We start from the raw sequence: 18,641 nt of genomic DNA on the forward strand, positions 1-18,641 counted from the left end.
GAAGAACAAGGAACACACCAGGCAGGTCCGAGATACTGTTGTGAAGAAGTTTAAAGCCGGATTTGGATACAAAAAGATTTCCTAAGCTTTAAACATCCCAAGGAGCACTGTGCAAGCGATAATATTGAAATGGAAGGAGTATCAGACCACTGCAAATCTACCAAGACCTGGCCGTCCCTCTAAACTTTCAGCTCATACAAGGAGAAGACTGATCAGAGATGCAGCCAAGAGGCCCATGATCACTCTGGATGAACTGCAGAGATCTACAGCTGAGGTGGGAGGCACTGTCCATAGGACAACAATCAGTCGTATATTGCACAAATCTGGCCTTTATGGAAGAGTGGCAAGAAGAAAGCCATTTCTTAAAGATATCCATAAAAAGTGTCGTTTAAAGTTTGCCACAAGCCACCTGGGAGACACACCAAACATGTGGAAGAAGGTGCTCTGGTCAGATGAAACCAAAATTGAACTTTTTGGCAACAATGCAAAACGTTATGTTTGGCGTAAAAGCAACACAGCTCATCACCCTGAACACACCATCTCCACTGTCAAACATGGTGGTGACAGCATCATGGTTTGGGCCTGCTTTTCTTCAGCAGGGACAGGGAAGATGGTTAAAATTGATGGGAAGATGGATGGAGCCAAATACAGGACCATTCTGGAAGAAAACCTGATGGAGTCTGCAAAAGACCTGAGACTGGGACAGAGATTTGTCTTCCAACAAGACAATGATCCAAAACATAAAGCAAAATCTACAATGGAATGGTTCAAAAATAAACATATCCAGGTGTTAGAATGGCCAAGTCAAAGTCCAGACCTGAATCCAATCGAGAATCTGTGGAAAGAACTGAAAACTGCTGTTCACAAATGCTCTCCATCCAACCTCACTGAGCTCGAGCTGTTTTGCAAGGAGGAATGGGAAAAAAATTCAGTCTCTCAATGTGCAAAACTGATAGAGACATACCCCAAGCAACTTACAGCTGTAATCACAGCAAAGGGTGGCGCTACAAATTATTAACTTAAGGGGGCTGAATAATTTTGCACGCCCAATTTTTTTGTTTTTGATTTGTTAAAAAAGTTTGAAATATCCAATAAATGTCGTTCCACTTCATGATTGTGTCCCACTTGTTGTTGATTCTTCACAAAAAAATACAGTTTTATATCTTTATGTTTGAAGCCTGAAATGTGGCAAAAGGTTGCAAAGTTCAAGGGGGCCGAATACTTTCGCAAGGCACTGTATGGTCCTCTGTATCAAACAGTAAGCCCATAATCTATCGTGCCTTTCTTTGGGTCCACATGATGATTGATGATTTTGATGATTTTGAATACTAGTAGCGACAGAGAAGGATAGGGCAGCCAGCATGCACACACCCCAAGAGATGGGCTGTCCCAGTTGTGTTACTTTACCTTACACTATGAGATAAATGAAATCACTCTGCACATTTCTCTACATCTGCTGCCATGCCTACACAAATCCTCACTGTTCTCTAAAGCCTGTCAGTCCAGCCCGTTTTCTCAGCGGCCCACACTGATGTTGCACACCTTGCAGCTGGGGTCCTTCTTGGCGTTGGCCGTCGTCTGGCTCATCTGGTGGTGGCCACTGATCTTCACCACACTGCCCTGCTCCAGATGTATCGGCTCTGTGTACAGCACCTCCAGGATGACATCACTGGCGTGGCAGAACAAGGACTCTTCCTCTTGCCTTTGAGGGGGGATGTATGTCAGGAAGGGGTTGGCAGTCAAGTCCAGCAGGGGGAGACTGGTATGGCAGAAGTTATCCCCCTCTGAGCCAGCAGGGGCCAGTACCAACACCACATAGTGATAGGCTGTGTACATACAGTAGAAGTCAGCAAAGTAAAGATTAGTGTTGCGATTCAGCAGGTTCCCGGCCGGGATCTGGAAACGCAGGGGGCCGTAGGGGGAGTCGTTTGGAGGAAGACCTGTGTCAAACTCAGTGTTGCAGCTGAGGAAGACTCCCTGCAGTTTGCTGTTGATAGGAGAGCCATGGCTTCCACTATTGTCTTTCATGGCTGGGCGCATCAGCCCCCCACACTCAGTTCTAACAGAAGAGGAGAAACATTTGTAAGTTTTGTTATTGAACTTCACAGCACATCCATATATACCTGTGTGTATTGACAGAGAATTGTGTGGAACTGACCTGACATATTGAAAATAATCAGGGTGCTGGTTGCGATAAAATACAGAGAACCTTAGCAATCTTCCAGCAGAACCCTTCGCTTTGCTAAGGAGCTGTTTGAGGTGGTCCATGGCATAATCTGTGTCAAACAACAACTGTCAGTTATGAAGTTCCTGCTTCAAATACTTTTTTTGGGCAAATTCAATTGAATCTATACTCTAAAGCTGGTTATACTGTGTGTATGTAAATACTGTATATACAGTTGAAGTCGGAAGTTTACATACACATTAGCCAAATACATATAAACTCAGTTTTTCACAATTCCTGACATTTAATCCTTGTAATAATGTCCTGTCTTAGGTCAGTTTGGATCACCACTTCATTTTAAGAATGTGGAATGTCAGAATAACAGTAGAGAGAGAAATTTATTTCAGATTTGGTTTCTTTCATCACATTCCCAGTGGATCAGAAGTTTACATACACTCAATTAGTATTTGGTAGCATTGCCTTTAAATTGTTTAACTTGGGTCAAACGTTTTAGGTAGCCTTCCACAAGCTTCCCACATAAGTTGGGTGAATTTTGGCACATTCCTCATGACAGAGCTGGAGTAACTGAGTCAGGTTTGTAGGCCTCCTTGCTCACACGCTTTTTCAGGTCTGCCCACAAATTTTCTATAGGATTGAGGTTAGGGCTTTGTGATGGCCACTCCAATACCTTGACTTTGTTGTCCTTAAGTCATTTTCCCACAACTTTGGAAGTATGTTTGGGGTCATTGTCCATTTGGAAGACCCATTTGCGATCAAGCTTTAGCTTCCTGACTGATGTCTTGAGATGTTGCTTCAATACATACTTTTGGGAGCAATTTCCAAACACCTGAAGGTACCACGTTCGTCTGTACAAACAATAGTATGCAAGTATAAACACCATGGGACCACACAGCCGTCATACCGCTCAGGAAGGAGACGCGTTCTGTCTCCTAGAGATGAACATACTTTGGTGCAAAAGTGCAAATCAATCCCAGAACAACAGCAAAGGACCGTGTGAAGATGCTGGAGGAAACAGATACAAAGGTATCTATATCCACAGTAAAAACGAGTGTTATATCGACATAACCTGAAAGGCCACTCAGCAAGGAAGAAGCCACTACTCCAAAACCGCCATAAAAAAAGCCAGACTATGGTTTGCAACTGCACATGGGGACAAATATCGTACTTTTTAGAGAAAAGTCCTCTGGTCTGATGAAACAAAAATAGAACTAATTTGCCATAATGACCATCGTTATGTTTGGAGAGAAAAGGGGGAGGCTTGCAAGCTGAAGAACACCATCCCAACCGTGAAGCACGGGTGTGGCAGCATCATGTTGTGGGGGTGCTTTGCTGCAGGAGGGACTGGTGCACTTCACAAAATAGATGGCATCATGAGCAAAGAAAATTATGTGGATATATTGAAGCAAAATCTCAAGACATCAGTCAGGAAGTTAAAGCTTGGTCGCAAATGGGTCTTCCAAATGGACAATGACCCCAAGCATACTTCCAAGGTTGTAGCAAAATGGCTTAAGGACAACAAAGTCAACATATTGGAGTGGCCATCACAAAGCCATCACAAAGCACTGACCTCCATCCTATAGAAAATTTGTGGGCAGAACTGAAAAAGCGTGTGTGAGCAAAGAGGCCAACAAACCTGACTCAGTTACACCAGCTTTGTCAGGAGGAATGTGACAAAATACCCAACTTATTGTGGGAAGCTTGTGGAAGGCTACCCAAAATGTTTGACCCAAGTTTAACAATTGAAAGGCCAAATACTAATTGAGTGGATGTAAGAATGAAATAAATTAAAGCCAAAATAAATAATTCTCTCAACTATTATTCTGACATTTCACATTCTTAAAATAAAGTGATGATCGTAGCTGACCTAAGACAGGACATTTTTACTGGGATTAAATGTCAGGAATTGTGAAAAACTGAGTTTATATGTATTTGGCTAAGGTGTATGTAAACTTCCGGCTTCAATTGTGTATATACACAGTACCAGTCATAAGTTTGGACACACCTACTCATTCAAGGGTTTTTCTACATTGTAGAATAATAGTGAAGACATCAAGACTATGAAATAACACACATGGAATCATGTAGTAACCAAAAAAGTGTTAAACAAACTAAATATATTTAATATTTGAGATTCTTCAAAGTAGCCACCCTTTGCCTTGATGAAAGCTTTGTACACTCTTGGCATTCTCTCAACCAGCTTCAATTGGTATATATATACACAGACTCCTCACAAGTCCTCAACTGGCAGCTTCATTAAATAGTACCCACAAAACACCAGTCTCAACGTCAACAGTGAAGAGGCGACTCCAGGATACTGGCCATTTTGCCCATCTTAATCTTTTCTTTTTATTGGCCAGTCTGAAATATGTTTTTTTCTTTGCAACTCTGCCTAGAAGGCCAGCATCGCGGAGTCTCTTCACTGTTGACGTTGAGACTGGTGTTTTGCGGTTACTATTTAACAAAGCTGCCAGTTGAGGACTTGTGAGGCATCTGTTTCTCAAACTAGACAATATATTGTACTTGTCCTCTTGCTCAGTTGTGCACCGGGGCCTTCCACTCCTCTTTCTATTCTGGTTAGAGCCAGTTTGCGCTGTTCTGTGAAGGGAGTAGTACACAGAGTCGTACCAGATCTTCAGATTCTTGGCAATTTCTCACATGGAATAGCCTTCATTTCACAGAATAAGAATAGACTGACCAGTTTCAGAATAAAGTTATTTGTTTCTGGCCATTTTGAGCCTGTAATCGAACCAACAAAGGCTGATGCTCTGAATACTCAACTAGTCTAAAGAAGGTCAGTTTTATTGCTTCTTTAATTAGAACAGCAGTTTCAACTGTGCTAACATAATTGCAAAAGGGTTTTGACCAATTAGCCTTTGGATTAGCTAACATAACGTGCCATTGGAACACAGGAGTGATGGTTGCTGATAATGGGCCTCTGTATGCCTTTGTAGATATTCCATTAAATATCAGCTGTTTCTAGCTACAATAGCCATTTTCAACATTAACAATGTCTACATTGTATTTCGGATCATTTTGATGTTATTTTAATGGACAAAAAATTTGATTTCTTTCAAAAACAAGGACATTTCTAAGTGACTCCAAACTTTTGAATGGTAGTGTATATGGACCCCAGTCGGGGTCTCAACTTATTATTGAGAGTAAGAATAGTAGAATACACCATGTGCATTTTCTAAATTTGGTTGTGGATCAGCAGTTTTTCTCTTGTTATGTCAGTCACTGACAGTCACTTAATTAGCCATGTCAGCTAACAATGTTTTGACTTGTAGTAATAAACCTGTAGTAATCATGGCCAAATATTGACTAGTCACGCAGGGCATGTGTCCACGGGCCCTGACCTCCATGGGGCCCCCATTGATTGTGTTAGTCATTCTCACTCGGATCATATTTTTATTTGTTTAACCCTTATTTTACCAGGTAAGTTGACTGAGAACGCATTCTCATTTACAGAAACAACTTGGGGAATAGTTACAGGGCAGAGGAGGGGAGATTAATGAGTCAATTGGATGCTGTGGATGATTAGTTGAACATGATGTTATGATTGACACATTGGGAATTTAGCCAGGAAACCGGGGTTAACACCCCTAGTCTACAATAAGTGTCATTGGATCTTTATTGACCACAGAGAGTCAGAACACCCATTTAACGTCTTATTGAAAAGACGGCACCCTACACAGAGCAATGTCCCCAATCATTGAGCTAGAGTGCCTCCTACTGGCCCTCGAACATCAATTCCAGCAGTATCTGGTCTCCCAACCAGGACCAACCCTGCTTAGCTTCAGAAGCATGCCAGCAGTGGGACGTACGGTGGTGTGCTGCTGGATAAACATGGCAAAAGTCATTTCTTTAAAATGGCAAAAGTTCTCTCTCCATCCCATGGCAAAATGTGTGGAATTGCAGAAAACGTTCTGTAAATCTGCAACATTTTCTCTACGCCCCTTGGCAAAATGTGTAGAATTGCAGGAAATGTACTTATAAAACTGAGTTTTTTCTCTTCACCTTCAAGAGGGGTGCCATTAAAATGTTTTGCCGCGAGGTGGGGTGCCCCCCAACTAAATCTTGCTTAAAGGCTAGAGCCGGGCCTTTGTACTTCTATAAAAATAATAATAGATTTATTTTATGTAGTGCTTTTCATACCAAGTACAATCTCAAAGCCACTTTAAAAACAAAAAAACGTAACTTAAACAAATGTAGGGATCTGGCAGACATACCCCCTGTGCAGAACTCGACCATCTGGCTCCAGTCAGACACCAGGTACTCTCCATCTGCCTGTCTTACTGCTGTCTGCACAGCAACACAGTACTCTGTCCGCGGGCTCAGGAACCAATGGCCTCTCACTGCCATGGGTAAGGGCACCGCCTTGGCCACCAATTTGGTGGGCACATCCTAATGGGTGAAACAAGGATACATGTTAATTCAAGTGACTCATTAGTTGAATTACAAGAGTACAGCAATTCATTGATACAAATGCCATTTTCGGTAGTTTCTAAATGCTTATTATGTAATCATACTCGTGAATTTTACATTTCTGCCACATATTGTGGTACAAACTGGTCTAGCTAAGCTGCTGTATATCTAACCAAATTAGTGGCTTTGTTTTGGCCAGGGGCTCTAAGACGCAACAAGCTCAGAACTAATTGCAACAAGCTCAGAGGGGCCACATATCCATGACAACCACCCTGGTGCAAATCTGTTTGTGTCACTTTGATTCCTGAGTGATAGAAACACGCTTCCAATCAAGTACTCAGCACAGCTCTGGACAACGGAAGTCAGGAGCTTTTGTAAAGGCTGAGGGGAGAATAAGACAAAAGTATATTGATCAGAAATGAAGAAAAATGAATACCTTGCATTGCTGACTCAAATATGTGAATTACGGAAAGGACTTATGAGATAGAAATGACAATAAATAGAGATCCTTACCAAAGTAGGTCATCAAGTATCTAACGTGTGGATAGAGTAGGTGTAGAGATAAGTAAAGCTCAGAAGCTCCCATTTAGGGATGACTGAGCATGACATCTTTTATTTCAATCATTCAAATTCTCCCTCTGTCACAAGATAAGAGATTACCTCAAATAATAGCCATAGGTCCTTCCAACAGTAAGGCAATTGAATCTGCTGCAAATGCATAATTTCTGTCTGTTAGGAAGGATCCCATTGTAAATAACGGTCACTTCATTTTCTATTTCAAACATTCTTGTATTTTATATAATGATTGCAATTAGCTAAGCATATATATATTTTTTACCCCCAACATGTTGTTAAGAAAATAAAAGGAAATGATGGTTAGTGTAGAGTAGCTCAGTTCAGCAATTGGTCTGGAATAAAATCACAGTTCATAGCGAAGAGAAAAGAGCTGCAGTTTTAGGCTTTGTCAGTTTTTAGCCATTGGAGAGGAAAGAAATGTGACAATGAGCTGCTTGCCCGAAACTGTTTTGCAGCACACAATAGACACTGCACAGACACTGTCTCATGCAAGGCCATCTCTGGTTATATCAAAATATATCACATCCCATGTTGTAGTGAAATGTCTTTTATTGGAGAACAGGATGGAATGACGTAAAAAACATGGCTCTCAGTGGGAGTCAGAGCATGATGGAAATGGTCATTAAGTTAAGGGGGAAGGATGGGGGGGGGGGGCGGGGAAGGTTTTATGAGGGAGAAAAGCAGTGACAGTCTGTCAGACAGACCCTGTGCTTGAAGCGGTTGGGATCCCCGCCCTCCTTGCGGCTGAGGTCAATGAAGAAGTGTGTGGCCTTGGCAGTATCCTCAGGGGTCATGTCCCAGCCGATGCGAAAGGAGTCGCAGGTCACCTCACAGATCTGGATATTATGGGGGGTGGAAAGGGCTGTCTCCATGGTTGTTAGCTGCTGAACAAGAAGAAAAAGGAGATCAGATGGGATCAGATTGTAACACTGTGATAAAGACTTATAGGTACAGGACTGAGAACATTTTATAGAATAAAAAAACCTCCAGTGAAATAGCTACGTTGCAATATTTTCCATGTCCAATCTCAATTCCTTCCTTTCAAGCTATTTTTGATCATTCTAAATCCATTGTGACTTGCAATACTAATCAATGAATCACGATTGGATGTATCGACTGTTAGATTAGTTTCACTTTCTCGACTTCCTCATCATGCATAGAAGGCTGGGACAAATACTGTGCTAAAACACCAAGATGGAAAGATTAGACAACAATGACACTGCCAGCTACGGAACATGCCTCAGACCAAATTCAATTAACCTTTAGTTAGGGGACCTGTCTGTGGCCACATCTCCTCTCCTCTGCCGTATTTGCTGCCCTTCTCTCTCTCTCCTCCCACCCTCTTTCACCCTCCACTGGCTTTTCCTTCATCACAATATACAACCCTATATTACGCCCACAGCCAATTGACTGGTCTCTGCAGGTTCTCCTTATTTCATAATCCACCAACAGCAGTCGCCTGGCAACCAGGCAGCATCGGCCACCATGTTCAAGCCTCTCGTTTTACATTGCCTCATTTACCTCATCTGCAAGTCTAAGGAAATGGTCTTACAGTCAGAGCTTAAAGGTCCAATGCTTAAAAGTCCTATATCAAATAATTTCTGGGTAACAATTAAGTACCCTCCTGTGATTGTTTTCAATCAAAATGGTTAAAAAAAATGTTTAAACATCTTAGTAAAGAGCAATTTCTCAAGCAAGGATTTTGCAAGGACTGTCTGGGAGTGGTGTGGGGAGGGGAAAACTGAAAACTAGCTGTTATTGGCAGAGAGGTTTGAAACTCTCTTTCTTATTGATCTATTTAACTAATTTACCTCCTGGTGATGTCACCAGGCAGCCCAAAACTCCATCCCATCAAAACAGGCTGACATTTCAGGTGGTCTTTTCCAACAGCTCTAACACTAATAGGACATTATCATAATTTTCACAATTTCATAATTTTATTCCAACCTCATAGTGTGGAAATATATACTGTACATTCAGAAATTATTCAGACCCCTTGACTTTCACATTTTGTTAGGTTACAGCATTATTCTAAAATGGATCAAATAGATTTTTCCTCGAATCAATCTACACACAATACCCCATAATGACAAAGCAAAAACAGTTACTTTTATTTAATTGTTTTGCTAATTTATTCAAAATAAAAAACGGAAATATCACATTTACATAAGTATTCAGACCCTTTACTCAATACTTTGTTGAAGCACCTTTGGCAGCAATTATAGCCTTGAGTGTTCTTGGGTATGACGCTACAAGCTTGACACCTGTATTTTGGGAGTTTCTCCCATTCTTCCCTACAGATCCTCTCGAGCTCTGTCAGGTTGGATGGAAGCTTTGCTGCCCAGCTATTTTCAAGTCTCTCCAGAGATGTTCGATCAGGTTCAGGTCCGGGCTCTGGCTGGGCCACTGAAGGACATTCAGAGACTTGTCCCGAAGCCACTCCTGCATTAACTTGGCTGTGTGCTTTGGGTCGTTGTCCTGTTGGAAGGTGAACCTTCACCACACTGAGGTCCTGAGCACTCTGGAACAGATTTTCATCAAGGATCTCTCTGTACTTTGCTCCACTCATCCTGACTAGTCTCCCAGTCCCTGCAGCTGAAAAACATCCCTACAGCATGATACTGCCACCACCATGCTCCAGCGTAGGGATGGTGCCAGGTTTCCTCCTGACATGACGGTTGGCATTCAGGCCAAAGAGTTCCATCTTGGTTTCATCAGACCAGAGAATCTTGTTTATCATGGTCTGAGAGTTCTTTAGTTGCCTTTTGTCAATCTCCAAGTGAGCTGTCATGTGCCTTTTTACTGAGGAATGGCTTCCATCTGGCCACTCTACTATAAAGGCCTGATTGGTGGAGGGCTGCAGAGATGGTTGTCCTTCTGGAAGGGTCTCTCATCTCCACAGAAGATCTCTAAAGCTCTGTCAGAGTGACCATCGGGTTCTTGTTCTCCTCCCTGACCAAGGCCCTTCTCCCCCGATTGCTCAGTTTGGCTGGGTGGCCAGGTCTGGGGAAGAGTCTTGGTGTTCCAAACTTCTTCCACTTAAGAATGATGGATGCCACTGTATTCTTGGGGACCTTCAGTGCTGCAGAAATGTGTTGTTACCCTTCTCCCTATCTCTACCCCGACACAATCCTCTCTTGGAGTTCTACGGACAATTTCTTAGACCTCATGGCTTGGTTTTTGCTTGGACATGCCCTGTCAACTGTGGGACCTTATATAGACAGGTGTGTGCCTTTCCAAATCATGTCCAATCAATTGAATTTACCACAGGTGGGCTCCAAGTTGTTGAAACATCTGAAGGATGATCAATGGAAACAGGATGCACCTGAGCTTAATTTCGAGTCTTATACCAAAGGCTCTGAATACTTACATAAATAAGGTATTTTTGTTATTTATTTTCATAAATTTGCAAACATTTCTATAAACCTGTTTTCGCTTTGTGATTATGGGGTATTGTGTGTAGGTTCATGATGACATTTCTTTTTTTTAAATCCATTTTAGAATAAGGCTGTAATGTAACACAATGTGGTTAAAGGCAAGGGGTGTGAATACTTTCCGAATGCACGGCATAAAACAAGAAAATCACGTTTTTGACTGCACTGGGCCTTTAACAGAACAAACAAACAAAACTTTTATTTTCTAAGTTGGATGTCATCTCTGATTGAATGTATTTCCTATGGTGCTCAGAGCACTATGAAAGCTGAGCAAGCAGAACGAGTGCAACTCAGGGGATATGGCATGTGACATGTTGGAAGAAATAGAAAAACCGTGAATTGACAGGATAAGGTTATCTATGTATGGTCTTATTTATTTGCCCATAACAGCCAGGGGATTCAGGCTGGTGAACATAGCCTTGAAGACTGGAGTGTGTGTAATTTGTGGGTTAGCCTATTGTTTTTGATTAGCTGTCACATTCCCTCTCCTGAATTGATGATGCCATTGATGTGCCTTCCAGGGTAAAAACAATGATCTCCCTCTCCGGTCCTGGCTGCTGTGAGTATGAAAGACAGGCAGGGAAGGCATCAACTTGTGAACTCCACTCTACTGGCTTCTTTTGATCATTCTAAATTCATTGTGACTTGCAATACTAATCAATGAATCACGATTGGATGTATCGACTGTTAGATTAGTTTCACTTTCTCGACTTCCTCATCATGCATAGAAGGCTGGGACTTCTCTTTCTTTCAATTGCATGTTTTCACCCTCAGTAATTCCTGAGAGGAATTATCATTATATAATTATATAAATGTTAATGTCTCCTCACCAGGATCCTTGACCTGGGGAAAGGTTATTGGGTTTCCTGTATGTTACCGAGTTGTCTTTGAACTAGCCTTTGATGTAATTACGTTTTATGCAGACCTAGCAGTTGGATTAAATATTAATCATCGAAATGAGAAGTTGTTCGGTTCATCTTTATATCCATGCCTTACACTTAGAATATAATGTCTCTTTTTTGTATCTCTGTCATCCTTCTTTACCTTCCATGTCTTATTTTTCTCCCATCTCATAATGCCAATAGCTTGGTACAACACAACATATGGCCCATTTCCTTGATTATAAGAACAGACACGTAACATGTGCTGTAACAGTTTGATGCTCAGCAGTATGCGGCTAGCAATAAACAGTAGTAGTACAGACAGCATCTCTGTTATATTGTGTCATATTTGTTTATTAGTGAGAATGGATGTTACAGTGAGTGGATGGTGGAGAGACTGCGTGCGTGGTTTACAGTATGTGAGGTTCACTGTGTGACACATTGGTGTACATACTGCCTGGTCCTGTAGTGCATCTGCTTACCTAGGGCTGAGGCGGTCATTAAATGTTGTCAGCCGGTTGTTGTCATGCAAAAGACTGCTGGTTTCACGGTAATTTACTGTTAATTAACATAAACCCTTATATCGTCTCCAGGCCTCCACACATACAAGCCGCATACAAGCCTCTGTCGTGCGCCTTTGAAAAATCTACATTTGAAAATAGTCTAATAAATCAATTGAATATACACCATCACAATAAATCTATTTCTATTTTTCCCATTCTGGAGCGAGTGATCATATGAAGACGCTATGGTGAGAATAAACCTGATCATTTGAAACAGGACCAAAAAACTAGATTTAGAATTATTTGGTAACTTTAGTTGTGAATGATACAATAGAACGCTTTAGGAATAAAAAAAATAAATGGCCTGCATGAAGCTACTAGGCTATTGATGATTTGAGAAAGTCGCAAAAAAAGCTTGTCATCTGTTCCTTGCCTCAGGGTGCACATACAATTCTCTGATCAAGTGATGATATTTTCACCCATCAGACTATTGTCAATTTAATCTTGTCTTTACTAATACAGTACAAGTCAAAAGTTTGGACACACTTACTCATTCAAGGGTTTTTCTTTATTTTTACAATTTTCTACATTGTCGAATAATATCGAAGACATCAAAACTATGAAATAACACATATGGAAACATGTAGTAACCAAAAAAGTGCATTTTATATTTGAGATTCTTCAAAGTAGCCACATTTTTCCTTGATGACAGCTTTGCACACTCTTGGCATTCTCTCAACCAGCTTCACCTGGAATGCTTTTCCAACAGTCTTGAAGGAGTTCCCACATATGCTGAGCACGCGTTTGCTGCTTATCCTTCACTCTGCGGTCCAACTCATCCCAAACCATTTCAATTGGGTTGAGGTCGGGTGATTGTGGAGGCCAGGTCATCTGATGCAGCACTCCATCACTCTTCTTCCAGGTCAAATAGCCCTTACACAGACTGGAGGTCTGTTGGGTCATTGTCCTGTTGAAAAACAAATGATAGTCCCCCTAAGCACAAATCAGAAGGGATGGCGTATCACTGCAGAATGCTGTGGTAGCCATGCTGGTTAAGTGTGCCTTGAATTCTAAATAAATCACTGACAGTGTCACCAGCAAAGCACTCCCACATCATCACACCTCATCCTCCATGCTTCACAGTGGGAACCACACATGCGGAGATAATCCGTTCACCTACTCTGTGTCTCACAAAGACACTGCGATGAGAACCAAAAATCTCAAATTTGGACTCATCAGACCAAAGGACAGATTTCCACAGGTCTAATGTCCATTGCTCGTGTTTCTTGGCCCAAGCAAGTCCCTTCTTATTATTGGTGTCCTTTAGTAGTGGTTTCTTTGCAGCAATCCGACCATAAAGGCCTGATTCACGCAGTCTCCTCTGAACAGTTGATGTTAAGATGTATCTGTTACTTGAATTCTGTGAATAATTTATTTGGGCTGCAATCTGAGGTGCAGTTAACTCTAATGAACTAATCCTCTGCAGCAGAGGTAACTCTTGGTCTTCCTTTCTTGTGGCAGTCCTCATGAGAGCCAATTTCATCATAGCGATTGATGGTCTTTGCAACTGCTACACTTTCCCACTGGTTCATTTCACTCATGTCAAGTAAGCTACACTTTCCCACTGGTTCATTTCACTCATGTCAGGTAAGCTACACTTTCCCACTGGTTCATTTCACTCATGTCAGGTAAGCTACACTTTCCCACTGGTTCATTTCACTCATGTCAGGTAAGCTACACTTTCCCACTGGTTCATTTCACTCATGTCAGGTAAGCTACACTTTCCCACTGGTTCATTTCACTCATGTCAGGTAAGCTACTCCAGTTATTTTGTTGTGTGATAGGTGATATTTCTCCTAAACTCTGTATGCCATGGACTGTTCCTGCAGATACCCTGTGCTTAATTTAGGAATCCAAGTGAAATCTCTCCGGGAACATCAATAGTAACATGACACATATTTCATTGAACTGTTGACAGCCCCTCACACTGCGTGCTAGAAAAAGGAATGAAGGAGCGAGAAGAAGATGGAAACGCACAGTGGTGAGATATTCTGTAGCTGAAGGTAATGTGTCAGCCTTGTATAAAAAATGCCTTGTTACTATGCCCTATTATTCAAAATCAAATACAACTGCAATATAATTGTAGGCTCTCTCTGAATTAGTTTAATTTAGGCTAGACCAATTATGTACCAAAGATATCTTAATCAGTATATTTTTGTATTTTTTTCTGTTTGTTTAGAGGGTTGGGCTCATTTATATAGAGTTGAAGTCGGAAGTTTACATACACATTAGCCAAATACATTTAAACTCAGTTTTTCACAATTCCTGACATTTAACTCAAGTAACAATTCCCTACCTTAGGTCAGTTATGATCACCACATTTTAAGAATATGAAATGTCAGAATAATATTAGAGAGTATGATTTATTTCAGCTTTTATTTCTTTCATCACATTCCCAGTGGGTCAGAAGTTTACATACACTCAATTAGTATTTGGTAGCATTGCCTTTAAATTGTTTAACTTGGGTCAAAAATTCAGGTAGCCTTCCACAATCTTCCCTCAATAAGTTGGGTGAATTCTGGCCCATTCATCCTGACAGAGCTGGTGTAAATGACTCAGGTTTGTTGGCCTCCTTGTCAGGATTTGGCCAGGGTTGTTCCGGTTTTTGGTCACTAGATGCCCCCATTGTGCTTTTTTACCTTTTGCTTTCCCTTGATCCCCATTATTATTTGCACCTGTGCCTCGTTTTCCCTGATTGTATTTAAACCCTTAGTTTCCCTCAGTTCTTTGCTCTGTGTTTGTATGTTAGCACCCAGCCCTAGTATTCTGTGTACTCTTGTTGATCCCGGTGGACGCTCTTGTGGAATTCTGTTTTTTGTTCTTGTTTATTTATTTTTGAGTATCTTTTGAGGCTTTATATGCTTTACCTACCACCTTGTGGATTTACCTTTTTGTCTTGGAGGATTACCTTGTGGATTACCTTGTTCTTGTGGAATTCCTTTTGAGGTTGTGGAGTTACATGTTTTCCTGAAGGACTTCACTTTTTACTTTATTAAATACACCGTCTCAAGTACTGTTGTGTCTGCCTCATCTTCTGGGTTCAGCTGACTATTCGTGGCTCAGTTGGTTAAGTGACTGTTTCTCACTCCGGAGACCCGGGTTCGTAACCGGGTCCTGACACTCCTTGCTTGCAAACACTTTTTCAGTTCTGCCCACAAATGCTCTAAAGGATTGAGGTCAGGGCTTGTGATGGCCAGTCCAATACCTTGACTTTGTTGTCCTCCATTTTGCCAAAACTTTGGAAGTATGATTGGGGTCATTGTCCATTTGGAAGACCCATTTGCGACCAAGCTTTAACTTCCTGACTGATATCTTGAGATGTTGCTTCAATATATCCACATAATTTTCTTTGCTCATGATGCCATCTATTTTGTGAAGTGCACCAGTCCCTCCTGCATCAAAGCACCCCCACAACATGATGCTGCCACACCCGTGCTTCACGGTTGGGATGGTGTTCTTCGGCTTGCAAGCCTCCCCTTATCTCTTCAAACATAACAATGGTCTTTATGGCCAAACAGTTCTATTTTTGTTTCGTCAGACCAGAGGACATTTCTCCAAAAAGTACGATCTTTGTCCCATGTGCAGTTGCAAACCATTGCCCGACTTTTTTATGGCAGTTTTGGAGCAGACCATAAGCACCCTGACTATCATTCGTGAGTTGGGTACTACTTACACATGTCCAGAGTGAATAAGAGATTACCATGACTAAATGGTCACATAGAACACTATGACTCATGACTGCCGGTGTGGCGGTAATATGGTCACCGCAACAGCCCTATGTGTACCAGAGGGAGCTGGTGGGAGGCGCTATGAGGACGGACTCAATGTTATGGCTGGAATGGAATAAATAGAACTGAGTCAAATGTGATTTCCATATGTTTGATATGTTTGATACCGTTCCTTTTATTCCATTCCCTTATTTACAATGTGTCTGTCCTCCTATAGCTCCTCCTACCAGCCCCCTCTACAATGCACTGTATGTGGCCTGAAGAGCCATTGTGTTCTTGTCCACCCCATGATGGCGGCAGCTCATTAAAGCCACAGAGCTGTGAAATGTGTGAGCTAGCTTGTTCACACCAGGGATGAGGGACCTGGCTGTGGCACCACACATATTCCCTCCCTGGGTCTCCTGTGTTACCCAGCTGCTGCCTGCCTGTCTGCTCCTCTCCCTCTTTTCACACACACAGAATTTAGGGCAAGAGGAGATTCTCATAGAGAAAACCATCAAAGCCTCCTAATTTCCAGTTGTGCTTGCTCCACTTTCTGACTGAATATGTCTGAACACAGTTCAAACGCAAGTCCCCCACATCACTTAAATAGTCCTCCCTAAGCTCTTAATTATATATCATTATGCTAAATAGAGAGAGATTTCATTCAACTGTCTTTCCCCTATCTAATTGTCCATAATCAGCTAATTAGATCTGCAAGAAAACAGACTATTGAGCTACATAGATCAATTCCACTCTTGGGTAAAGCAATTGAATATAACAATAATAATAATTGGTCTTTGATAGTAACACATTTTACAGTTTGACTCATATATTTGTTTGTTATGTAAATATGTGATGTGTACACAGTGGGAACTGTGAAGGGCATATTACTCATTCTCATTCTCCAGTGATCTAGAACCCTGATGCATACATTATCACTGTGCTGTGACAGTGTGGTGATGAATGCTGCTGCATACACCAAAAATGAATAATGTACGCACAGTAAGCAGCTCCATGCCTCAAAGGCTGCATTCATACAGGCAGACCAATTCTGATATTTTTTTCACTAATTGGTCTTTTGACCAATCAGATCAGCTCTGAAAAAGATCTGCTGTGAAAAGATCTGACGGGATTGGGGAAAAGATCAGTTAGTGGAAAAAATATCAGAATTGGTCTGCCTGTGTAAACACAGCCTTTGACATTTTTCTACTAGAATAGTGGGTATCAGGTGCATGTAAGATACAAGTCATGGGATGTGTCCTATAAGGTGGAGGGTCATACATATGTGACAGTCAGTTGACTGAGGTTGAGGAAATGAAGCGACAGAGAGGCAAGTTTAGCGTGCCTTCTGCTCCACATCAGGTCATGGTAGAGGGACTGTGTGATCTCAAATTAACTGTATCCACTGTCTATACCATATGGTGTACTCTACACTGAATCACTGTGTGGTAATCACTGTGTGGTAATCATTGTGTGGTAATCTTTGTGTGGTAATCATTGTGTGGTAATCACTGTGTGGTAATCATTATGTGGTAATCATTGTGTGGTAAACACTGTGTGGTAATCATTGTATGGTAATTACTGTGTGGTAGTCATTGTGTGATAATTGTGGTAATCATTATGCTATCAACAAAAAGGATCCTATTTCCACAGTGGTTCTTGTAATCTCTCAAAGCTCGTTTGTGATTGTGACTGTTTAATACATATTTCAGCCAGGTTATTAATGACTGTCAGTCATAGACATATCTCTACACATGGGCTGATGATAATCACACCTGCATTGGGGAAAATTCTAAATGCCTGTACCACAGCTGAGACTCAAAACTGTTTATTACAAGATCATTGGCTTGACATAATGCACTAACTGCAAAAACAACGACTGTCTGATAGCATAATATAAGAATTCTTTCTACCTCAATAATAAGAAATGTAAACAGGCATTCTAACACTAAGCACACTCACATTATCAGTGGATCAATGTATCTACAGTACATAGTGTCGAACAGTAAATGGAGAATGCCCTGGTAATAAGCATGGAAAAAAGAGCATGCAATTGCCAGCATATAAATGAACAAACTGTCATCCTATTTACTGTGGCTCTACAATAGGTGTTGTTTACCTTCTGAACACTTGATGCATTAAGAGACTGACTTGAAGAGAAATCAGATGGAAATATAGCCTTACCTCCGTGCGGTAGGTGAGTGTCTATGCAAACAAAATGCAATAGGTCCTTAACCAGAGAAGATGACTGCAGAAATCTATTCTATTTTACCCCTTTATTCTCTTCTGCAGTCGTTGATAGATTCCCCCAGGAAATCCGATTAGGAAGTAAAATGAACACTCCTTTTCTCTTACTCTTATTCTCACTTGATCTTCCTCTACTCTCCCTCTCTCCTTCTCTCGTTCCCTCTCATTCTCTCTCTCTATCACACACGCTCCCTCCCTCTCTCTCCTCCTCTAGCTGGGCTCTGATAAGGATATTTACTGGACTGCTGTACAGCTGCATCGCCTAACACGAAACAACTGCTGATGCTGAGAACACAAGAGATTTGCAACTGAGGTGCATGTGCAATTGGGATAAGCCATTCACCGACATCAGCACCAACTTGCTGACAAATGGCAACGCAATTACACATCACTGACTAGCATGCCTCTAATGGGACAGGGACAGCAGCTTTACATAGCTGACAGTAGCTGACAGAGAAATCATCCTACATCTGACTACACAGACTCATACTGTATATCCGATGATGCCAGGAGGGGATGGAGGGGGTTCTGAGGATGCATGTAGTCCAGTGCTTAAGCTCACAGAGTAACACCATATGGGCATCCTCCACAGTACCTCCACCCTTGGTAATCCATAGGAC

General features: G+C 41.6%; 1 protein-coding gene across 2 annotated transcripts; it reads right to left on the reverse strand.

The window, feature by feature from the left end:
* Positions 1–1,318: 1,318 nt before the first annotated feature.
* On the reverse strand, positions 1,319–18,167 carry LOC135513534 (phytanoyl-CoA hydroxylase-interacting protein-like). 2 transcript variants are annotated; one of them, XM_064936415.1, is made up of 5 exons: positions 17,959–18,167; positions 7,891–8,067; positions 6,415–6,589; positions 2,159–2,276; positions 1,319–2,059 (listed from the first exon to the last, which is right to left on the reverse strand). In XM_064936415.1, exons 2-5 carry the CDS (start codon positions 8,056–8,058, stop codon positions 1,516–1,518), a joined length of 1,005 nt encoding a protein of 334 aa, XP_064792487.1. In that variant the 5' UTR covers positions 8,059–8,067; positions 17,959–18,167; the 3' UTR covers positions 1,319–1,515. The 2 variants fall into 2 exon arrangements, with proteins under 2 accessions (XP_064792487.1, XP_064792486.1); XM_064936414.1 differs by having other exon boundaries at positions 7,891–8,070.
* Positions 18,168–18,641: the final 474 nt, after the last annotated feature.

Source organism: Oncorhynchus masou, chromosome 25 (genome assembly GCF_036934945.1).
Source record: "Oncorhynchus masou masou isolate Uvic2021 chromosome 25, UVic_Omas_1.1, whole genome shotgun sequence".
Taxonomy (NCBI): domain Eukaryota; kingdom Metazoa; phylum Chordata; class Actinopteri; order Salmoniformes; family Salmonidae; genus Oncorhynchus; species Oncorhynchus masou.

Coding starts and splice junctions, on each gene's coding strand:
- LOC135513534 (XM_064936415.1), bottom strand. CDS start 8,058: ATGGAGACAGCCCTTTCCACCCCCCATAATATCCAGATCTGTGAGGTG. Junction 2,277..6,414: donor GGTCGAGTTCTGCACAGGGG/GTATGTCTGCCA, acceptor TGTTTGACACAG/ATTATGCCATGGACCACCTC. Junction 2,060..2,158: donor GATTATTTTCAATATGTCAG/GTCAGTTCCACA, acceptor CTCTTCTGTTAG/AACTGAGTGTGGGGGGCTGA.